General features: G+C 37.7%; 1 protein-coding gene across 1 annotated transcript in view; it reads left to right on the top strand.

Moving 5' to 3' along the window:
• Positions 1-17,678, top strand: part of LOC108757576 (hormonally up-regulated neu tumor-associated kinase homolog B) — a 128,533-nt gene that overhangs the window by 68,956 nt on the left and 41,899 nt on the right. Inside the window, exon 2 of the mRNA XM_018502038.1 lies at positions 13,879-14,007. Within this exon, the coding sequence (XP_018357540.1) occupies positions 13,879-14,007 (129 nt within the window). The remainder of the gene's footprint in view (positions 1-13,878; positions 14,008-17,678) is intronic.

Below are 17,678 nucleotides of genomic sequence, written 5' to 3'. Positions count from 1 at the left end.
GCTATAACTAGACTTTTTTTTCAGTGTAGATATTTTCATCGCTCTAACATATACGCAATTATTTTAATGTATATTTTCATGTAAAAAATAACATTAGGGCAACTAAAAAGAATCGAAGAAAACGACTTTAAGGTAGCATTAACATTAAGCAACCCTGATGGATTCATATCTATTATACTTATCTACGAGATCAGCGAAAGCGGATTTTGCGGTATCAGAAAAATTGGCACGACTCACGGGGTTTCCACTTTAATTCTTATATCCCGCCCTTTTTCTTTCCCGGTATATACCGTGGCGTCTCGGCATGCGTTCATCCTATTTTACGGTAGCGCATTCAGCTGCGCGCTTTCTTATTGCGTTCGCTGCCTGTCGATCTGCGTTTCGAATAAAATGTCAGAGCCAGAAACGATTTTTTTTCCCCTCTCTTTCTCTCTCTCCGCTTTAAATCAAAGGGGGCACGCGCGTATATACGCCGGAAAGAGGATTTTCGGCAAAGGGACGAAAGAGGGCGAGAAAGACAGCAAATCAGATTTGCCGTCTGGGAAAATGTTGTACCGGATTAGGTTCCTACCACACGCCCAATGGGGAATCCGATTCTCATCGAAAGTGTATTTCGCGGTATTGGTCCGACTAGTCGAATATCCTTCTCGCGAATCCACGTGGCGAACAGCCACTTTTAATTTTCCGTGCAATATGAGAAACGAAAAGTGCCTTTGCGATACTTTCAGCGGCTCTTTTTCCCCTTTTTTTGTATTCTCCTTTCTTTTTAATTTTTACATACACTATGCTTTAAAGTCCGACATTGTTAGCAGAAAATTAATTATAAATATAACATAGATATATTATATTTAAGTATCAGTTATTTAAAAATATTCACAAATATGTGAATAATTCGGGAATATTGAATCGACTGCGTACAAATTTTTGAAGATAAATTGGCAGAATAAAATTAATCACTCCGACACAGCGCGTGTTTGATAAGTGTTCATGGTTTCTAAGTGCCTTTGGCAATAAGAAGGATTTCTGCTCTAATGCAGGAACCGTCAGACCCACGCTATGGATTAGGGTCTTGTTCCAACCACGTCAGCATTTCCGTACATCACGCACACGCCGTCGAATTTCTCGTAAGCTTGCAAGATTGGACCTGATTCGAAGATGATACATATATCATAAATTCTGTTCTCTGTCTATGATTTACTCGCGATTATAATCTTCGAATTGAATTTTTTTATAACTAACGATTACGCCATTCAAAATAGCTTCTATTTACAAAACAGTGCACCGGTCTATTCGTTACATCTGCATTATGATCCCGAATGGAGATGCCAGCGACAACGCGCTCTTGTTGAGGACAATCACATTCTCTCCGTTAATAAAAAGAGACACCATCTTTCACGGTGCACGAGTGCTATTCACTAGGACCGATTTATTCGCGTTCACACTACCCAAAGCCGGTTTTAAACCTTTTGTGCACCCATCCAAGATAAAATATACACCCATAGGACCGTAACTAAGGATTTTCTTACCTGAGGCAAAAGCTGAAACAGCTCCCGTCCCGTTTTTCATTATATCTTATCCAACTTAGTAAATTTTTAACCATTAATGCATCTGTTGTATATACACTAAGAAATATGAGTGTGGATTTAACACCGTATGTTAATACCAACATGGTGAGAACTATATAAACACAGCATATTAAATCTACATCCCTATTTTTTAGAGTGCAGAGAAATAATCACGGTCAACATGCATGGGAAGCGTGGCGTTTTAATGTCAAATTCCTTTCTTCCAAAAACCATATGGAATATGGAAAAGGTTGGAAGAGACCGATATTCAGCAGTGGATGAAATCAGGCTGATATAGATACGTAAATAGAGAAATAATCTCATAAGAAATAATTATACATAATAAATAAAAAATAACAGACGTTATTCCTTCAGCTATTTTATTTAAACAACTTTACTCTCAATCTTTCAACCCTGAAGTCTATTTTCTTGTTCGCCATCTGACGCCAACCCTGGCGATCGTTTATCAGTGCCCTTACTTTTCTGGTGAGTGCCAACTGGAGTGGCACGCTGGCTTCTATGTTCAGCGACGTGTACCGGGAGGGCATGAACATATATCGACTGCGAGTGCGTGCCGGAAAGTGGGTCGATTGCCAGCGCGAGGAAAAACCCCCGGAGGTGGACGGGCGCCATCGAGGGAGGGAAAGTAAATTTCCGCCTCGATTGGCGTCTGCGACGAGTGAATTTCGTTCCCGAAAATCCGGAGGGTTGTAGGCAGCCCCTATTCCGTGCCCCCTCGTGCACACTCGCTTCTCTCCCCCGTTGCCCCGCGGCGCGCCTTTCATAAGCTGTAATTCATAACCCCACGTTTGACCGCAGCATCCCCCGTGTACGTTATTTATTCTGGGTGCAACTCGTATTTTTTCGCCCGTTTTATCGGGTATCTCTCGATTTATGTCCACGACCGCCCGGACCCTAAATACCGCGTGTGTCGCACGGGTCCGCCGAGCCCACGAATTCATTGATATTCCGCGCAGAATCGTCGTCCGCGCCATTGCAATGTCGGCCTAATGAATTTAACCGTCGTGCCGATGGCCTCTTACCGGTCGGAACCACTTTAGTTCTTTATTCACCTCACCTTCTTCTTTTCCTCCTTCGTGTCTGCGGTTTCTTCTCTCCTACTTCTTTCCCTATTTCGTTTTCTTCTCCTCGATCCACGACCGCGCTTCTCCGACAGACCGTGCCGCGTACCGTGTGAATTCTTAAATTTACAATCCGCCGCGTAATTAAATCTGTCCTGCCTGCGGTATTCGACTTTAAACCTCCGATAAAGGAAATGTTCATCTTTAAGAAAAACGTTTCTTCCTTACAAGGAACTACAATTGGTACGTCAAAGAGATAATGACCCAAAATTTTGTAAACAACATTTAATTTTGTATATATACTTTTATGTAAATAAATTATGATAATAAATTATTGCTTCTCTGGTAGAAAAGCAATTTTCCTAAACACTCATCCAGTTACTATACAGTATTACTGCATGTCTCATTAATTGTAATAATACTGCGTAGAAAATGGACAAAAACTTGAAGAGTTATTCAATGGCTTAAGCAATTTTCTTGGTAAAAATATGTGCAATTTCCGTAGACCTTCCCGGTTATTGTCTAGTATTAATAGATTATTATTAGTTAAAATACTGTGTAATCTATTTATTGTCCTGTTTTTATGCAGTACCTCGAATCAGATTTTGCGCATCTTTTCATAGTTTTACCTCTCAGTTACGAGAGAGAAGTTAATAAACTGTCCAGTAGCTACTAAAAAAATGCATAAAATTTTTACTAGGCTTATTACAAGTACTTTAATAAAAACCTGTTTCTATCACATATAAATTGCTTTCCTAATTAATTTATTTTTAATATAAATGATAAGTAAAAAGATAAAGCAAAAACAATATTTCAATATTACTCAATTATTAAGTCTTAAGAATAAGCAATTATTAAGTTTTATAACACGGTTTCGAGATCACAGCGTAAACGACACTAGTTCACAATTCAATTTGTGATCAAAGACGAAAACCGACAATAAGTTTGCTAGAAGAAAACCTAGAGTAGACCCTGCTTATACGTGAACACTATGGCGCGAACGAACGGTGTCTCACGACGTGAAAAAGTGTCCCATTCAATAGCGTCTTGAAAATACAGTCATCTGTGATTCCAGTCCAGAGTGATTATCTATCCGACGTTTCGTCGGGATGCACAATGCCACCCGTTGCACAAACACCCGGAGAGCACGAGCATAGGGTACGGGAAGAGGCGAAGGACAGGAAAGCGCCCCCCAATTTTTTTTTTTTTTTTTTCAGGTCGTACTCTCCATATTATTTTGCGCCTGCACTAAGGCAGGTGGAACCGGCGAAGCGTAACGGGGAATCCCCGGGTGCAACTAATAGCGCTTCAGCTTCCTTCGCCTCCCCCGAGTCGACGAGAATGCACAGTAGATCCTCGGCGTAGGTAGGTACATCACGCCCGGATGAAGCTTTTCGAAGCCGTCGCACCATACGAACGGATTTTTAATTTCGAAGTCCCGGCTTCGGGGCGTGCGAGCCCGAACCCCGACGAATAACCGGATATTAAACGTACGCGTATGTCCGAATGGAAATGGACGGGTTCGATTTATCCCGATTAGATTAACTTGAATGCCGGTACGCGGATTAAACAGTGCAATGTACGCTGGTATGAAACCGAAGCTACGCGCCCCTTTCGATTAAATTAGTAACCCAAAAAATTCATTTACGACAAGATGATAAAAAACTAATTAAACGTATCTTGGTTATTTAAAAAACAATATTTACTTTCGTATCAGTGTCTCAATCGGTATTTTCCATAAAAATTATAATTAAGATGAAATTATCTAGCAGTAAAATCCTACTATTATTCTTTTATAAATTCACATTTTTCGAATTTTATTGCAAACGGAGGATTAAAATTCAAAATTTCACAATGCGAGAGCTGCTCTTGAACGCAGATCAATATAAGGACGTCGACGTAACTATTTCCTGATTTTCTGTGAATCATATCTCACACGACCGTTCACATCCAGCTTTATATATCAACGATCCCTTGCTACTCTTGTCAAAGTCATTCGCACCCTAAAAACTACGGGAAGGGAGATCAGTGTGGAGATGTTAACGCGGCTAATTTTCTACGAGCGCTACCGCTATTCGTCTATTCATCCATCGAACCTCTTATTAACGATGTACTGCACGTTCGTTGATCGCCTGACCATTCGCGGTCAGCGATCGATGGTTTGGATTTGGGCCAGGATGATGCGGAGAGTGCCAGGAGAGTTCTCTCGCATGGTCATGGCTTTTCGGCGGCAGGCAGGCAGGCAGGCAGGCAGGCAGGCAGGCAGGCAGACAGGCAGGCAGGCAGGCAGGATGGCAGAGATTGCCGGAGCGAAATTGAGGTCGTGCCACTGGCCGTAAACCTCTGAAACGCCGCCACCGGCCGCGCCATTCGGTCAATTATTCGCTTCGAATTACGGCCCTCCAATTGCGCGAGAGTTATAAGAGCAGACCGGCTGCTACTTCCATCCCGATATATAATACCGTACGGCGCGGCAAACTACAGTCGATTGGCAGCTCGTTTATGATAACGGCCGGACGACACCCGGTAGTCACGTTCGATCTCGCTCAATCCCGATCGCGCGAGATAGATTTTCATACCCTCCCTTCATCAATATAGAAATATAGACTTTGTAACACATAAATTGTATTTACGCAAAAACTTCGATTGAGAATCGATCATTTTTGTCATGTCTATCGCCTTATTTCTATTACATAATTCATAATATGTCAGTGTTCCTATATTTCTTTATATGTATTTTGCGTCAACACAACATGAAGACTTTTGCGCGCGCTGTTAAGTATTAAATATTAGTTGATATGTTTCTTATAAAATCGGATTTAGAGAATAGTTCAAATTTAAATACGATCTACTAAATATTAAATATAAATATAAACTGTTTAATATTGCAAATTCAAAACGTAATAAAAAGTTAGATATAATTTATCAAATTTTTTATACGCCATATTTCAAAGGTCATGCAATATTTTTATGTTACTAGAATTTTGGAATTATTGTTTTAGGAATAAAATCGACATTTAACCTTATAAGACAATCTAATATAAATAATGGCTCACACAGTCAATACTAATTGGCTAATTAATGCAACAAATGGTGTTTGATATAAAAAAGGAAATAAAACACTGTTACTCACTAGTTGTTACTTTTAACGACGTAACAAAAGTCAAATTATAAATAAGTATAGGTTACAAAAAATTAGTTAAAAATTGCATTGTAAGAATGGCACTTAATAATCATTTAATACTTTTCATTAAACAAATTAATCTAAATATACTATATGATATTAATTCCGGTCTATTTATTCTTAAAAATGCTGTTATAAAATTTTATTATAGAATGCTCAGCAAAATATATATAAGAAATTAAATATTCGTGTGTAATAGATTTGGGAACAATTCTTATTTTATCAAAATTACCTGTACGCTGCTTTTTTGTGAAATATGTTATATTCATCACTTGCTTATTCATGTTTGCTTCACACACATTTAGCTATACTCTAATTTCAAATCACTAATATATTTCACGAGTATATTTCAATCGAAGTATCTCAATATTTTATATTCTAGTCTATTTATTCTAACCCATCCATTCTAAGATGATAGATCTAATCATGTGGCTGTACTAATTGCTGCTAACACTTTTTGTACTGCAAATAATAAATAATATGTGCGAATTATATAGAGCAAACATAATCTCATATTATAATATATAATTACACTATAACAAGTATGTTAATGAACAAGTTAAAAATTTAAACATAAATCTTCAGAATGCCTTCGAAAGTCTTTGCTTCGCCGATTGATCGCGTAATATAATATTAATACTTCGATGAAACGATTCTCGTGTATTTTAATAAAGCAATGATGGACAAATACATTATGCAGTTACAAATGCTAACGCGGCTGTAATTATCGATGATTACTAATTAAATTGATAATTACGATTTTACTTGCTAATTAAGCGCGATTCAGACTTAATTCGCGACCGTTATTAACTCAAGAATTCAAAAATAACATCGACAACTTTATAAATGCAACTAATAAAGCTTTAATTAATGAAGAAATTCGGAAGTGATAAACGAAAGTACGAAAATAATCAATTGAGTTTCAATATCACATGGGCACTATTTCTGTACACACACAATACACACACAATTGATAAGTGATTGACATCGTTAAATGTTAATAGAGAAAACAAATCATTATTTTAGAAATAATTTAATAGAGAATAGCTCACGCGCGTCTGCCTGCCGACTCGAGTCTCGTTGCGTAAACAAGATGATTTCGTTTACTATTGTACGCCCTACGTTGAACGCCAACCGTTGTGTGCGACGTTACCGCGATTTAGAAAATATATGTGCCGAAAATCTTAGGGTGCGTTCTATTTCACGCATGATGCACATGATGTATCATTTTATTCTTCTTTTTAACATTCGACGAACAACAAGGATAATAAAATAATATATCGTGCGCATCGTGCGTGAAACGGAACGCGCTCAACTGCTCGCATTTGAAATGAGGATTATTTATTATCTACTAAATTATTGATATATCACGGCTTTCGGTTACTGAAATCACTTTATTCAGTACGATTTCGTATACTATCATTCACTCTCACTTAGAGACAGACAAGCAAGTTATATTTCATTGTCAGTGAAAAATTTAAAGTGAACAAACTGAATATATTTAATTAAAAAACGAATGTTGTTAATATCGTGTATAATTATCATCGTGGATTTAAAATAGTGATACAATTCGCTCGTTCTTTACCTCAATTCTCTACTTCAGTCTCAAATAAACTCAAGCGATATACCATAGTTGAATAAATCCGTTGTCTGCTTCTACGATGCCTTGAAATAAGTCATTAATCAGGAGAATAATACATCGTTCAAGCTTATAATGCTGATTGTAGTTAACATAGGGAATAATCGTATTTAGATGATAATAAGACGACGGAGCAACACGCGCTGCTGCCTGCCGGCTCGAGCCTCGCCGCACGAATAGGAACGAAGCGACCGCGCGCGTACACAACAGCAGCGCGCAACGTACGCCCAATGTAAACAATGAGTCGAGCACCGAGCATCGAGGCACTGCGTGCCACAATACACGCTACGAAACAGTTACATCTCCGAAATTCGAATAGATGTGCATTGAATATTCTACGTTTGTGTCTGTATAGTCTAGTCCTGTGTGCATCTCGAGCTGAGTATTCAGGTATTCACTTGGCGAACGAACAGCGAATGCGAATGTTCGGACATTTATGTATGTTCTTGTTTGTAAGCCGTTTATTCCTTTTCTTGATTGTACCGAACACCACCAGCATTCGATCAGATTCGATGTTGGCTGCTGCATGTAGCAATCGAACTTGTGCAACATTTGTGCAAGAAATAACATGAACATTCGGTATTCGTTCGTAGGATGTACATTACTAATAAATTCATAATGTTAAGTTATAATTTGAGTTATTTCTAATCATTTCTATATTCGCGGCTGCTCTTATTTAGAGAGAGAGAGAGTATGTTAATTTAACTAAAACAACGGAGTTAAACAATTTAACTCAAAAAATGTATTAAATTTGATTGAAATTTATAGTTTATTATTTACTAATTGTAAGTGCATACGTTAATATGAATGCTATTTACTTTGAAACTAAGTAATTTGATTACAGAAATGTGGATGCTTTTTAATCACGTGTTATGTATTAAAGTAATACATTTTGATGTACTTAGAAGTTAAAAGAATAAAATGTTATTTAATTGATTTAAAATTTAATTATTTAATATGTAAAATGTACTGTCAACGTGCGAGTTAAGATTACATCTGATAATCATTTCTAATAATCTACTGATTATTATTTTGCTTTATTTTATATTATAATATTATTAGCATTATCGAAGATATAATTAATTAATTCCGCATATTTAATAGCATAATCTCGATTGAGATGAATAAGACATTAGATTGTAATATAACGACAATATACCACAATTTAATTGCTACACGTACGTATCGAATTTTAACTCACACTCAGTTACAAAAGCAGATTATTTAATTCTTCTTTTAATGAAAATTTGATGGTTTTTAATGGTCGATTAAATAATATTATTAAATATAATAACATTTATTTGAAAAATAAAATTTATTATCGTTTTGGTTGACAAAATGTTCAATATAAATTATTATTTTTAAATTTTCACGTCCTGAGAGAGAAGAAAAATTAAATTGCGGGCTATTAATAAATTAGGAAAATGAGATTAAAGCGCAGAAAATGTAGCAACTTAATTTGATTTTTCTCTTAATTTATCAAAGTCACACAATTTTACTTCTCTCGGATTGTAAAAATAAAGGAAAATGGTGCTACATGTATATAAATTTCCATAAATATTTTTCGGATCAAACATAAATTTTATGCCTCTTAAATAAACATTTTTAATAATTCTCTTTAAATAGAATAATAGGACCATTTAAAATTTTATTCATAAAAATGACTGTGTGTGTGTAAATATATTTTTTATAACTAAAATTTGCTATTAATAACCAATTTGTTAATATTATATCAGCTAATTGTGATATTTTTATATAAAGTACACTAAAAGACAAAATCAATTAAACGACGAAAATGAATATTTTTTTATAGAATACTATTGTTTGTATTTACATTTTATTTTTATCGATAATGAAAATAACATGATAAATCAAAATGTCTTTAAGCCACGGATTTAATTGCACAAGGTCTACTAAATATTATTAGTTTAGTTCACATACTTAGAATGCGAAAACTATTGTGTTGTCATGGTTTTGAAATAGATTTTAATTGAGCTTCAGAAAACGCTTGAAACGGTTATTATGAGACGTATCTATTTTTACCATTTCGCGTTTGTTGCACGTAATTTGGCGCAAGACACGACTCTTGACAAGACTTGTCTCTTGACAGTTCAAGATGTGTATATTTTTGTTATACATAACTCTCAAAACATTCTCCTGAGTGTAGAATACTATTCGAATTTCTTTACTATATTTTATATATCTGTGATTAATACTTTTCTACATTGAAAAATCACAAAAGTTCCTCTACTCCTTGACTTGCTCTTGTAAATGCCATGTTGTCTTCTGATTTATTCGAAATTAAAGAAGCATACAGCAGATTTTAATCTCGAAATTGAGCATCACGTGCAGCTTTACGATATAACGCGACAATCTCGCATCCTGGCTTCGTACCGCGGATCCGGAATACAGGATACTGGAGATGCGTAAATGTGCGTGTATTCGTGCAAACGAAACGCATCGTAGTGGTGGTGGTGGTGGTGCGATATACGCGCCTGTACCCTCCACAGGAGATCTTGACAGGTCGAGCCCTGGGTATAGCTGTACGGCGACTCGCTCGTATATCTCAACCCACGCAGAAACATTCGTTAGTAAGCGATCTCTAAAATGGATACCTTAATGTGGCTTTCGCAAACATTATTATGGCTCCGCGACTCTGCTTGTCCCCAGCTCTCTCGTCCGCGCAAATAGAACTACTTTATTCGCGTCTCTTCGTAGCCGCGTCGTCGCTCGACCCCATTTTATCTCGGCTTCAAAGAAGATTCTGCGTCGCATTAACCGATATAAGCCACGATGAATACGCTTGGGAATTATCCACGTGGCGTTCTCGCAATTCAAACATATCTAAACTGTTCGCGCGAAGGAATTTATGCGTAAGACACTGCGATGACAGCGCGAAGATTTGTGAAGGGAAAAACAGGAAAAACAATAGCGACTAACTATTAATCTTTTTACACGTTATTAAACAGTATATGCAACAAGATTAGAATGCATAAAATTTACTTAAAACCTTAAAAAATTGACTAATTATAGTCGAATGTGAGGAGAAAAATTGACTACGATTGGATAACTTCTTCTGGCTTAAAGCTTAAGTTTTACGCCTTAAAGTCTCATTGTAGACATCGCTTTAGATTTAAAAGGAGCAATGGTAATCCAATTCCTCGAGTTAAATAACATTCTGTTATTTTTAACTTCCATGGTGTCAAAATGTAAATCAGTTCATTTCTGTGGTTAGCTTCAATGTAAACAATATTCATATTAATGTACGCACTTAATAAATAATAAACTAAATTTGAACCACACACACACACACACAAATTCAATACATTTTTTTTAAATAAAATTATTTTATTCCAGTTTTTTTTTATTTAGTTAAATTAACGATATATTGAGTAGGAGCAGTGGCGACCTATAAAAATTATTAAAAATAACTCAAATTGTATATCTATAATTTAACATTAATAAATTTAATAGTGCATTAAATCGTAAAGCCGATTCTGTAAGGTTAATACTCTTACAGAAATCTAATAGTGGCCAATTTATTACCGAAAAATGATCGATAATTTGTTTAGAATATTAAAAGCATTAAATAACAGTGCTTTTAATACTTCAAATAAGTAATTAATCACTGTTTTTAGTATCAAATGGGTCAATATTAAATTTATGTAAGAATATAACCACTGCTAGTTCGTACTTAAGATAGAAACGTTTAATCTTTGTTTTCTGAAGGCTTTAAAAAAATGTATCGATATCAGTTTGCTTTCAATTCCGCGGATCGATCAGTCATATCGCGATAGTTCAAAAAGTTTACAGCAACGATGATGGGTAACGTAGAGCGATGAGATGAAAAGCGATGCGTCAGTTGACTAAGTTGTAACATAATACAAGATAAGAGATAAGCTAAGAAAAGCTCTAGAGATGTAGAGAGAGATCCAAACATCTGTACGTAGAAGTTCATATTGAAGTGACTTACGTATGTAGCATTTCGGCGTACTATCGCGACTTCCAAGATCAATTCAATATTCTACAACGCCCAAACAGGAAGAAGCGGCATGCGGCAGGACGAAGGGTGGAATATCAGTTGACTGAGCTGTAACAGAATGCAAACAGAGATAAGCTAACAATAGAAAAGAGAATCAAATGGATGAAGGGGAAGAGACCCTCAACAGAAATGTATATATAAAATTCGTAATTGTGACTGCTCTTCTATACGCAGCCACCTAGAAACATTCTTGCATACTGACGCATTATCGAGCATTATCTTGGACTCTCTCAAGATTGATCTACCATAATACAGCGTTTAAAGAGAAAGAAGCGACGATCATAATGTGAAGCGATGGGACGAGGAACGTTGTGTCAGTCGACTGAGTTGTAACATAATGCAAACAGAGATAAGCCAACAGAGGAACTCAGCGGAAAGAGAGAGAGAGAGAGAGAGAGAGAGAGAGAGAGAGAGTCGACAGTGGCGAGCGGTAGCTGGTCGACTGACAGCACCCAAAGAATTAGTATCTTGTATCTGGCGAAGAGCGCCACAAATCATTTGGGGAGGCTGTCAGACGTACCTCGAGTCCAACGCAAGAATCCCCGCCCCCGCTTCTCTCTGTCCCCCCCCCCCTTTCTCCCTCGTTTTCTTTTTCTCTCTTTTCTTATATATGCTTTGCATATTGCGAACGTCCCGGAACAGGAGCGCTTCTTTTCCTCTGCTTCTCTCTCTTCCGTTCTTTTCCTACCTTCCGTCTCGTACTCGTGTCACTTTCTCACTCAATACGGAAAGAGCGGGAAGATCAAAGGATGCCGGCGCCATCGCTGCTAATGATATGCGACCCGCTGCTGCCGGGTAACTTGGAAACTCGAGGACGCAAGATTCGGGACTTCCTCGGAATGAACCACCGCGGAAAGTTTCTTCAACAGTCTTCTCGAGATACGAGTTGAAGTATTAAATGGAAAATGCCGACGGTTTAAGTGCAACGGATGCCCTGCAAGCCTTAATTTTTTATTGATATATATTAAAAGCAAACTCACTGCAAACTTTATATTCTTTAGTAAAAGTAATTTATAAAAATTTGTCGGTTTTTTAATGAATTATTTACTTTAATTTAATATTTTTATACTCGTTTCTTTGGCTATCTTAATTATTATTTTTTTCTTCATGATTGACCCGCCTACGCCTTTAATTTCAAACGGGAGACGACAGACGTAAAACCTTTGCGGTCGCGATACAAGTCCTCGCGTACCCTTCAGTTGATATAATTTAGCATTAGTTTCCTGCGTTATGCACCCTCGTTGCCGAGGGGTACAGCAGAGTCCACCGTTTCAATCGCTTAGGTTCGTGCGAATTACCGCCTCCAGGCCTTTATGGCACATCAAAGGGAGAGGGGACTGTGAAGGCGCGCCCTATTCGCTTGCGCGAATCCCAAGGTATCTCTTCTTTCCGTCTTCTCCATAACTCCCCCTCTTTCGTCTTCGCTCTTGTTCGCCACCTTTACCCTCCGCACCGTGGAAAAGCGGCTCGTTGCTCCTCAAGCAGGCATATGGAAGGTGTTTGACGTGCTAGCAATTCGAAGAGAGAATGCGGGGCGATTGATCCCTAAAAGCCCTGAGGATAAACTCGCGCGTTTTTTTTCGCTCGGGAAGAAATATCTCTGAAGAGGGTCCGCGTGCGTGTGCGCACGAATAAAGCGTTTACTCAACCAAGAGGTGCGCTATATTGACGTAAAATTTTTTTCAACCCTCCACATTTACTCTTATGCCAATTATTTACTCACCTTTCAGTAACATCTTAATTTACTGGAGAATTAGTTTTAATATATGCGTTGTCAGTGCAGGTAGATGCAATGTAAAAATATCAATGTAATAAATAAAAAATATAATCTATCTCTCAAAAAGGCTGTTTTCTAGTTGAACTAGTATATTTTCGGAACTTAAAATGAGATACACTCTAACAAATAGCGATGTGAATTTAACATCATGCAGTATTTATATAATTCTCACTGTGTTGGTGTTAAAGTAACACCAACATGATGTGGATTTAACACTCATGACGTTATATCCACACCATGATGATGTTGATATAAACACCAGGGGTTTTAAATTCACAAAAACGTTGGTGTTAATTTAACACCAACATAGTGAAAATTATATAGACACCACACGAGGGATATTAAATTCACACCGACATTTTTTAAAATAGATATATGTTTAATTTTTTGTGAAAGAGATTTCTAATGCAGTCTAATACAGGAATATAAAAAATTGACCTAAAGTTTTATCTTAGATAAAGAATCTTAATAATAAATTTTGATAGAAAGAAGTGCTGAAAGTACTTTTGATATATTTTCCTACACAACAATAGCTTCGTTCGACTACACACTCAATTAATTATGTGAATCCCTCCGCTTCTTGTTTCAGGTGGCGATTAAGATAATAGACGTCGAGCAAGGCAAGAAGGATTACGTGATGAAGAACCTGACGAGGGAGGCGAAGGTCTTGTCAATGCTACAGCATCCGAGCATCGTCAGACTCTACGAAACTATCCGGGTGAGTGAGAGACGCTTTAGAGTTGCAATCAGTTTAGAAAATTTCGACGATTGATCGAGTTTCTTTACTTTAATTAACCGCGTCGAAAGTTTAATCGAGTTCTTAATAACAAAGACGATTCACCACGGTCGATCAACAAGATTTAACCATGTCCATTGTGCTCTTACATAACGATCTATTATCCGTCAAAAGGAAACTATCCCATTCCGTCCCGCGTCATCCCTCTCCTAGTGACAGATACTATCCCTCGTAGATTCTACGCTATTCTACTTTGGGTCACGCCATTCTCACCCGGTACATGACGTTTGTCAGAACGCCATGACAAATAGTGAACGTCTTGAAATTTCGGCAATGTCAGGGACCGAAATTTAACGTCATCCGAGAGAGAGAGAGAGAGAGAGAGAGAGAGATCCATCTTTCTAGATTTAATTAAACACACCATTTAGCTGAATTTATGAAGCAGGCTGGATGCGTATCAAAGTAGACAAGCTTTTCACTCTTTAATCGTTTTGCTTCGCGAGAAATTTGGGATTCAAAAAATAATTTTTTTTATGACGATTTTGAAGTCTATCAGTTTTGCATAAATATGGAAAGAAGGCCATATTCAATCAAGACAGGTCTTGATGTCTAAAAACAGTTTTTATGAAAATTGTAAACCTTAACCGAATATGGCCTTTTTCCCTTATTTGTGTTAAACTAATTGACTTCAAAATTGAGATCGCAATAATACTTTTTACAATTTATAAAATTCATACAAAAAATATTATTGAACTCCAAGATCTACCTTGACTGAATACGGTCTTTTTCGCTTATTTGTGTTGAACATTACTCGGTCAATTTTCACTGAATATTATCAATCAGTTTTGTCAGTAATGTAGACAAATGGAAATCAACTATAGATAGAGTCTGATAGATCTCAAATCTCATACTATAGACGCATTACAATCCATGTTTGTTCCTCATGAAATAAATGCTTATCTTCGTCTACAAGCGTCAGAAATTGATTTCGCCGAAATTAAATCGGTTTCAATTCACGAGTGTAAACTTGGAAATTATTATTTTGAGTTACGATCCTTTCTCGCGTCGATACAGAGGAAGCCCAGGACCGGTACCATTAATGCGTTGCATCGTACGTGACCTGGCTGCTACGGACGCGAACGTTGACCCAACACGCGGACTCGCGGGACGCACGTGCACGCGCATACGTACGCACGCATACGCACGCACGCCACCCGGAGGTATACGGGCGGGGACACGGGCGAGAGGAAAAAAAAGCCCGGGGAGAGGACTCTCTCGTATGCTTGTACGACGTAATTGAATTCATGTGTGGGACGTCGATATCAGAGGCTCTCCCGGCGGCGCAGCATCGCGCACCTCGTTTACTCTGAAAATTTTGTTAGTCCGCGCGCTCGCTCGTCACGATCGAGTTACGAGGACGAGGGTGTGTACGCGCCAGGAAAGATAAAGTACGTAGGAAAATATGACGGGAACGCACACGCCGCCGCGATAGCTCTTCCCCGTCTCTCCTCCGCGTGCGAGATTCGAGAATTTCGAAGCTCTGCAAAATATTCCCGCGCGAGATGAACGGGTGGCTGGGGTGGGCCTACCGATGTCCGACCGGAGAGACGTGTAAAATTTTTCAAGCTGGATACGTCGCTAGAATCATTCTCTGCATGTGGTAGCCGATGCACGTCTCATTTTCCTTTCAACACGCGACGCGACTAAAAAATTGTAATTTACGAGTTATAGTTCATTTGTGAAATCTACGTTCTTAGTTCTTACCTGCAAAATTGTTCTAAATTGAGTTAAATCAATCTAAACAAACCATTACTACGAAGTTGAGGCAAGCCAATTTATCTCAATTACACAGAGCGCCTTTATTCATGTCTATTTAAAACCGTCCTCCGGGAATAGATAGTTTGTAGTTGCATTTCGCGATACGAGGAAACATTTGAATACTTGAAGGAACGTAGAGTGCAAATATATCCCTTAGAAAAACGATCGTTCCCGCGAGCTTTCATAAATGGACAAACGAGTTTTGCGATTGCACCGTTCGATTCTTCTCTCTCGGCGGAAATGATTTTATAGTCTGCAGATGGTATTACTTTCCACGTGCGTTTGTAAAACGCTCGGATAGAGGAGTGCGTCCTGTTTTATTTAAGCTATCCCGAAGGGGAAGAGCTATCGGCGATGAGAATGCTCGCACCTGACGGCAAATATGATAATATCGAGACGAGATCCCGCCTCGTCTTTCTTGCCGTCGCTAAATTGGCTATATATGACGTCGCCTTATATCTCATTTCCACGTCGTAATCTTTACGATGGTAGAGGCTCGCCTAGGGTATCGGCACATTACTGCCGATTTCGCTAGATTCTTTGGAGCATCTGCGCCTGCATGCAGGTCGTAAAGTATAGTCGTTTTCCAGGCCAGTCACTTTTCTTAGGGTCGCCTGCCGGTGACATGACTTCAACCATTTTCAAACGATGAATAATGATACTGCCAGGAGTCATTGAATATGCAAATAGCCACTTTTCCTTGTATTAATTACACTGTTCGACAAAAAGTTACTTTTTTCTCTCCGAAGTGCCATAATCTACATACCTCAAAGATTTTTTTTCACGCCGAATACGATGGGTGTTGGTAGAATTTATGTAGCACGTCAAGATTTTTAGTAAATTGGAGTATAGTAGTAAATTTTGACTCAATTCATCCTAATTTTTTAAAATCCTATATATATATATATTAATATACACACGATGAAATATAAGAAATATACATACTTTCAAATTTATGATATACGCGAAGTGCAGTGATAAAAAAAATGTCAATTTACCGTAAATTTACGATAGAACATAACGTAGCAGCGCAACAAAATTTCATACTCCGCGAGGACAATGTATCGGCGACCATTTTTTGTGTCGTAAAGTTGCGGTTATTGCAGTGCCAGTGTAAAACCGTACTTTGCAGTACCCAACATTTTAGGCAAAACCATGGCGTTTACAGTTTATCGATATTTTCCTGCCTGGTCACTATTAGATAGTTTATTTTATTATCCGTAACATATATATACACACAGCAATTTGAGATTTCCGCCCATAAAACTTTTTAGAGAAACAAAGCTTATTTACTATTAATTGCATGTTTCCCCCTCCCATCATGATAACATTTTCAATTTTTTTGCTTAAAAATTAACATCCACAAAATCTCATCTCAATATTTTATTTCTATTTCAAAAAAAATTATTCTATCTAAGTTTAACCCAATTAAAATTGCACATGTCCCAATTATAATATTAGTAATTACAACAATCAATATAAAAAAATGGATTTTTTTAAATTATTCGTATATATTTGTAACTTAAAGTATAGGATATACCGTTCTGAATCATTCTGTGTAATAAGAAAGCGCACACGTGGCTGTCGATTTTTACGAAGATGCATGTCCAGCGGTCAACGCGTTACTCATGCTCAGGATATTGGAAGAAAGCCGCTTTAAGCGCCAATTAAGGTCATTATTGTCGGCCGACAGCGGCCGTAAACGTGCCGCTCGCGCGATTTTATGTCGGTACCGATGTTACGAGTCGACGAATCGGCGTAGGACTGGCCGTTACTGATGTTCGACGACGCCGACGTTCCCCTTGTTCGGGAGACGAAATCGCTATAAAAATATA

Source organism: Trachymyrmex cornetzi, unplaced genomic scaffold, assembly GCF_001594075.2.
Source record: "Trachymyrmex cornetzi isolate Tcor2-1 unplaced genomic scaffold, Tcor1.1 scaffold147, whole genome shotgun sequence".
In the NCBI taxonomy this organism is placed as follows: Eukaryota; Metazoa; Arthropoda; class Insecta; order Hymenoptera; family Formicidae; genus Trachymyrmex; species Trachymyrmex cornetzi.
This window is presented reverse-complemented; position numbering and strand designations above follow the sequence as displayed.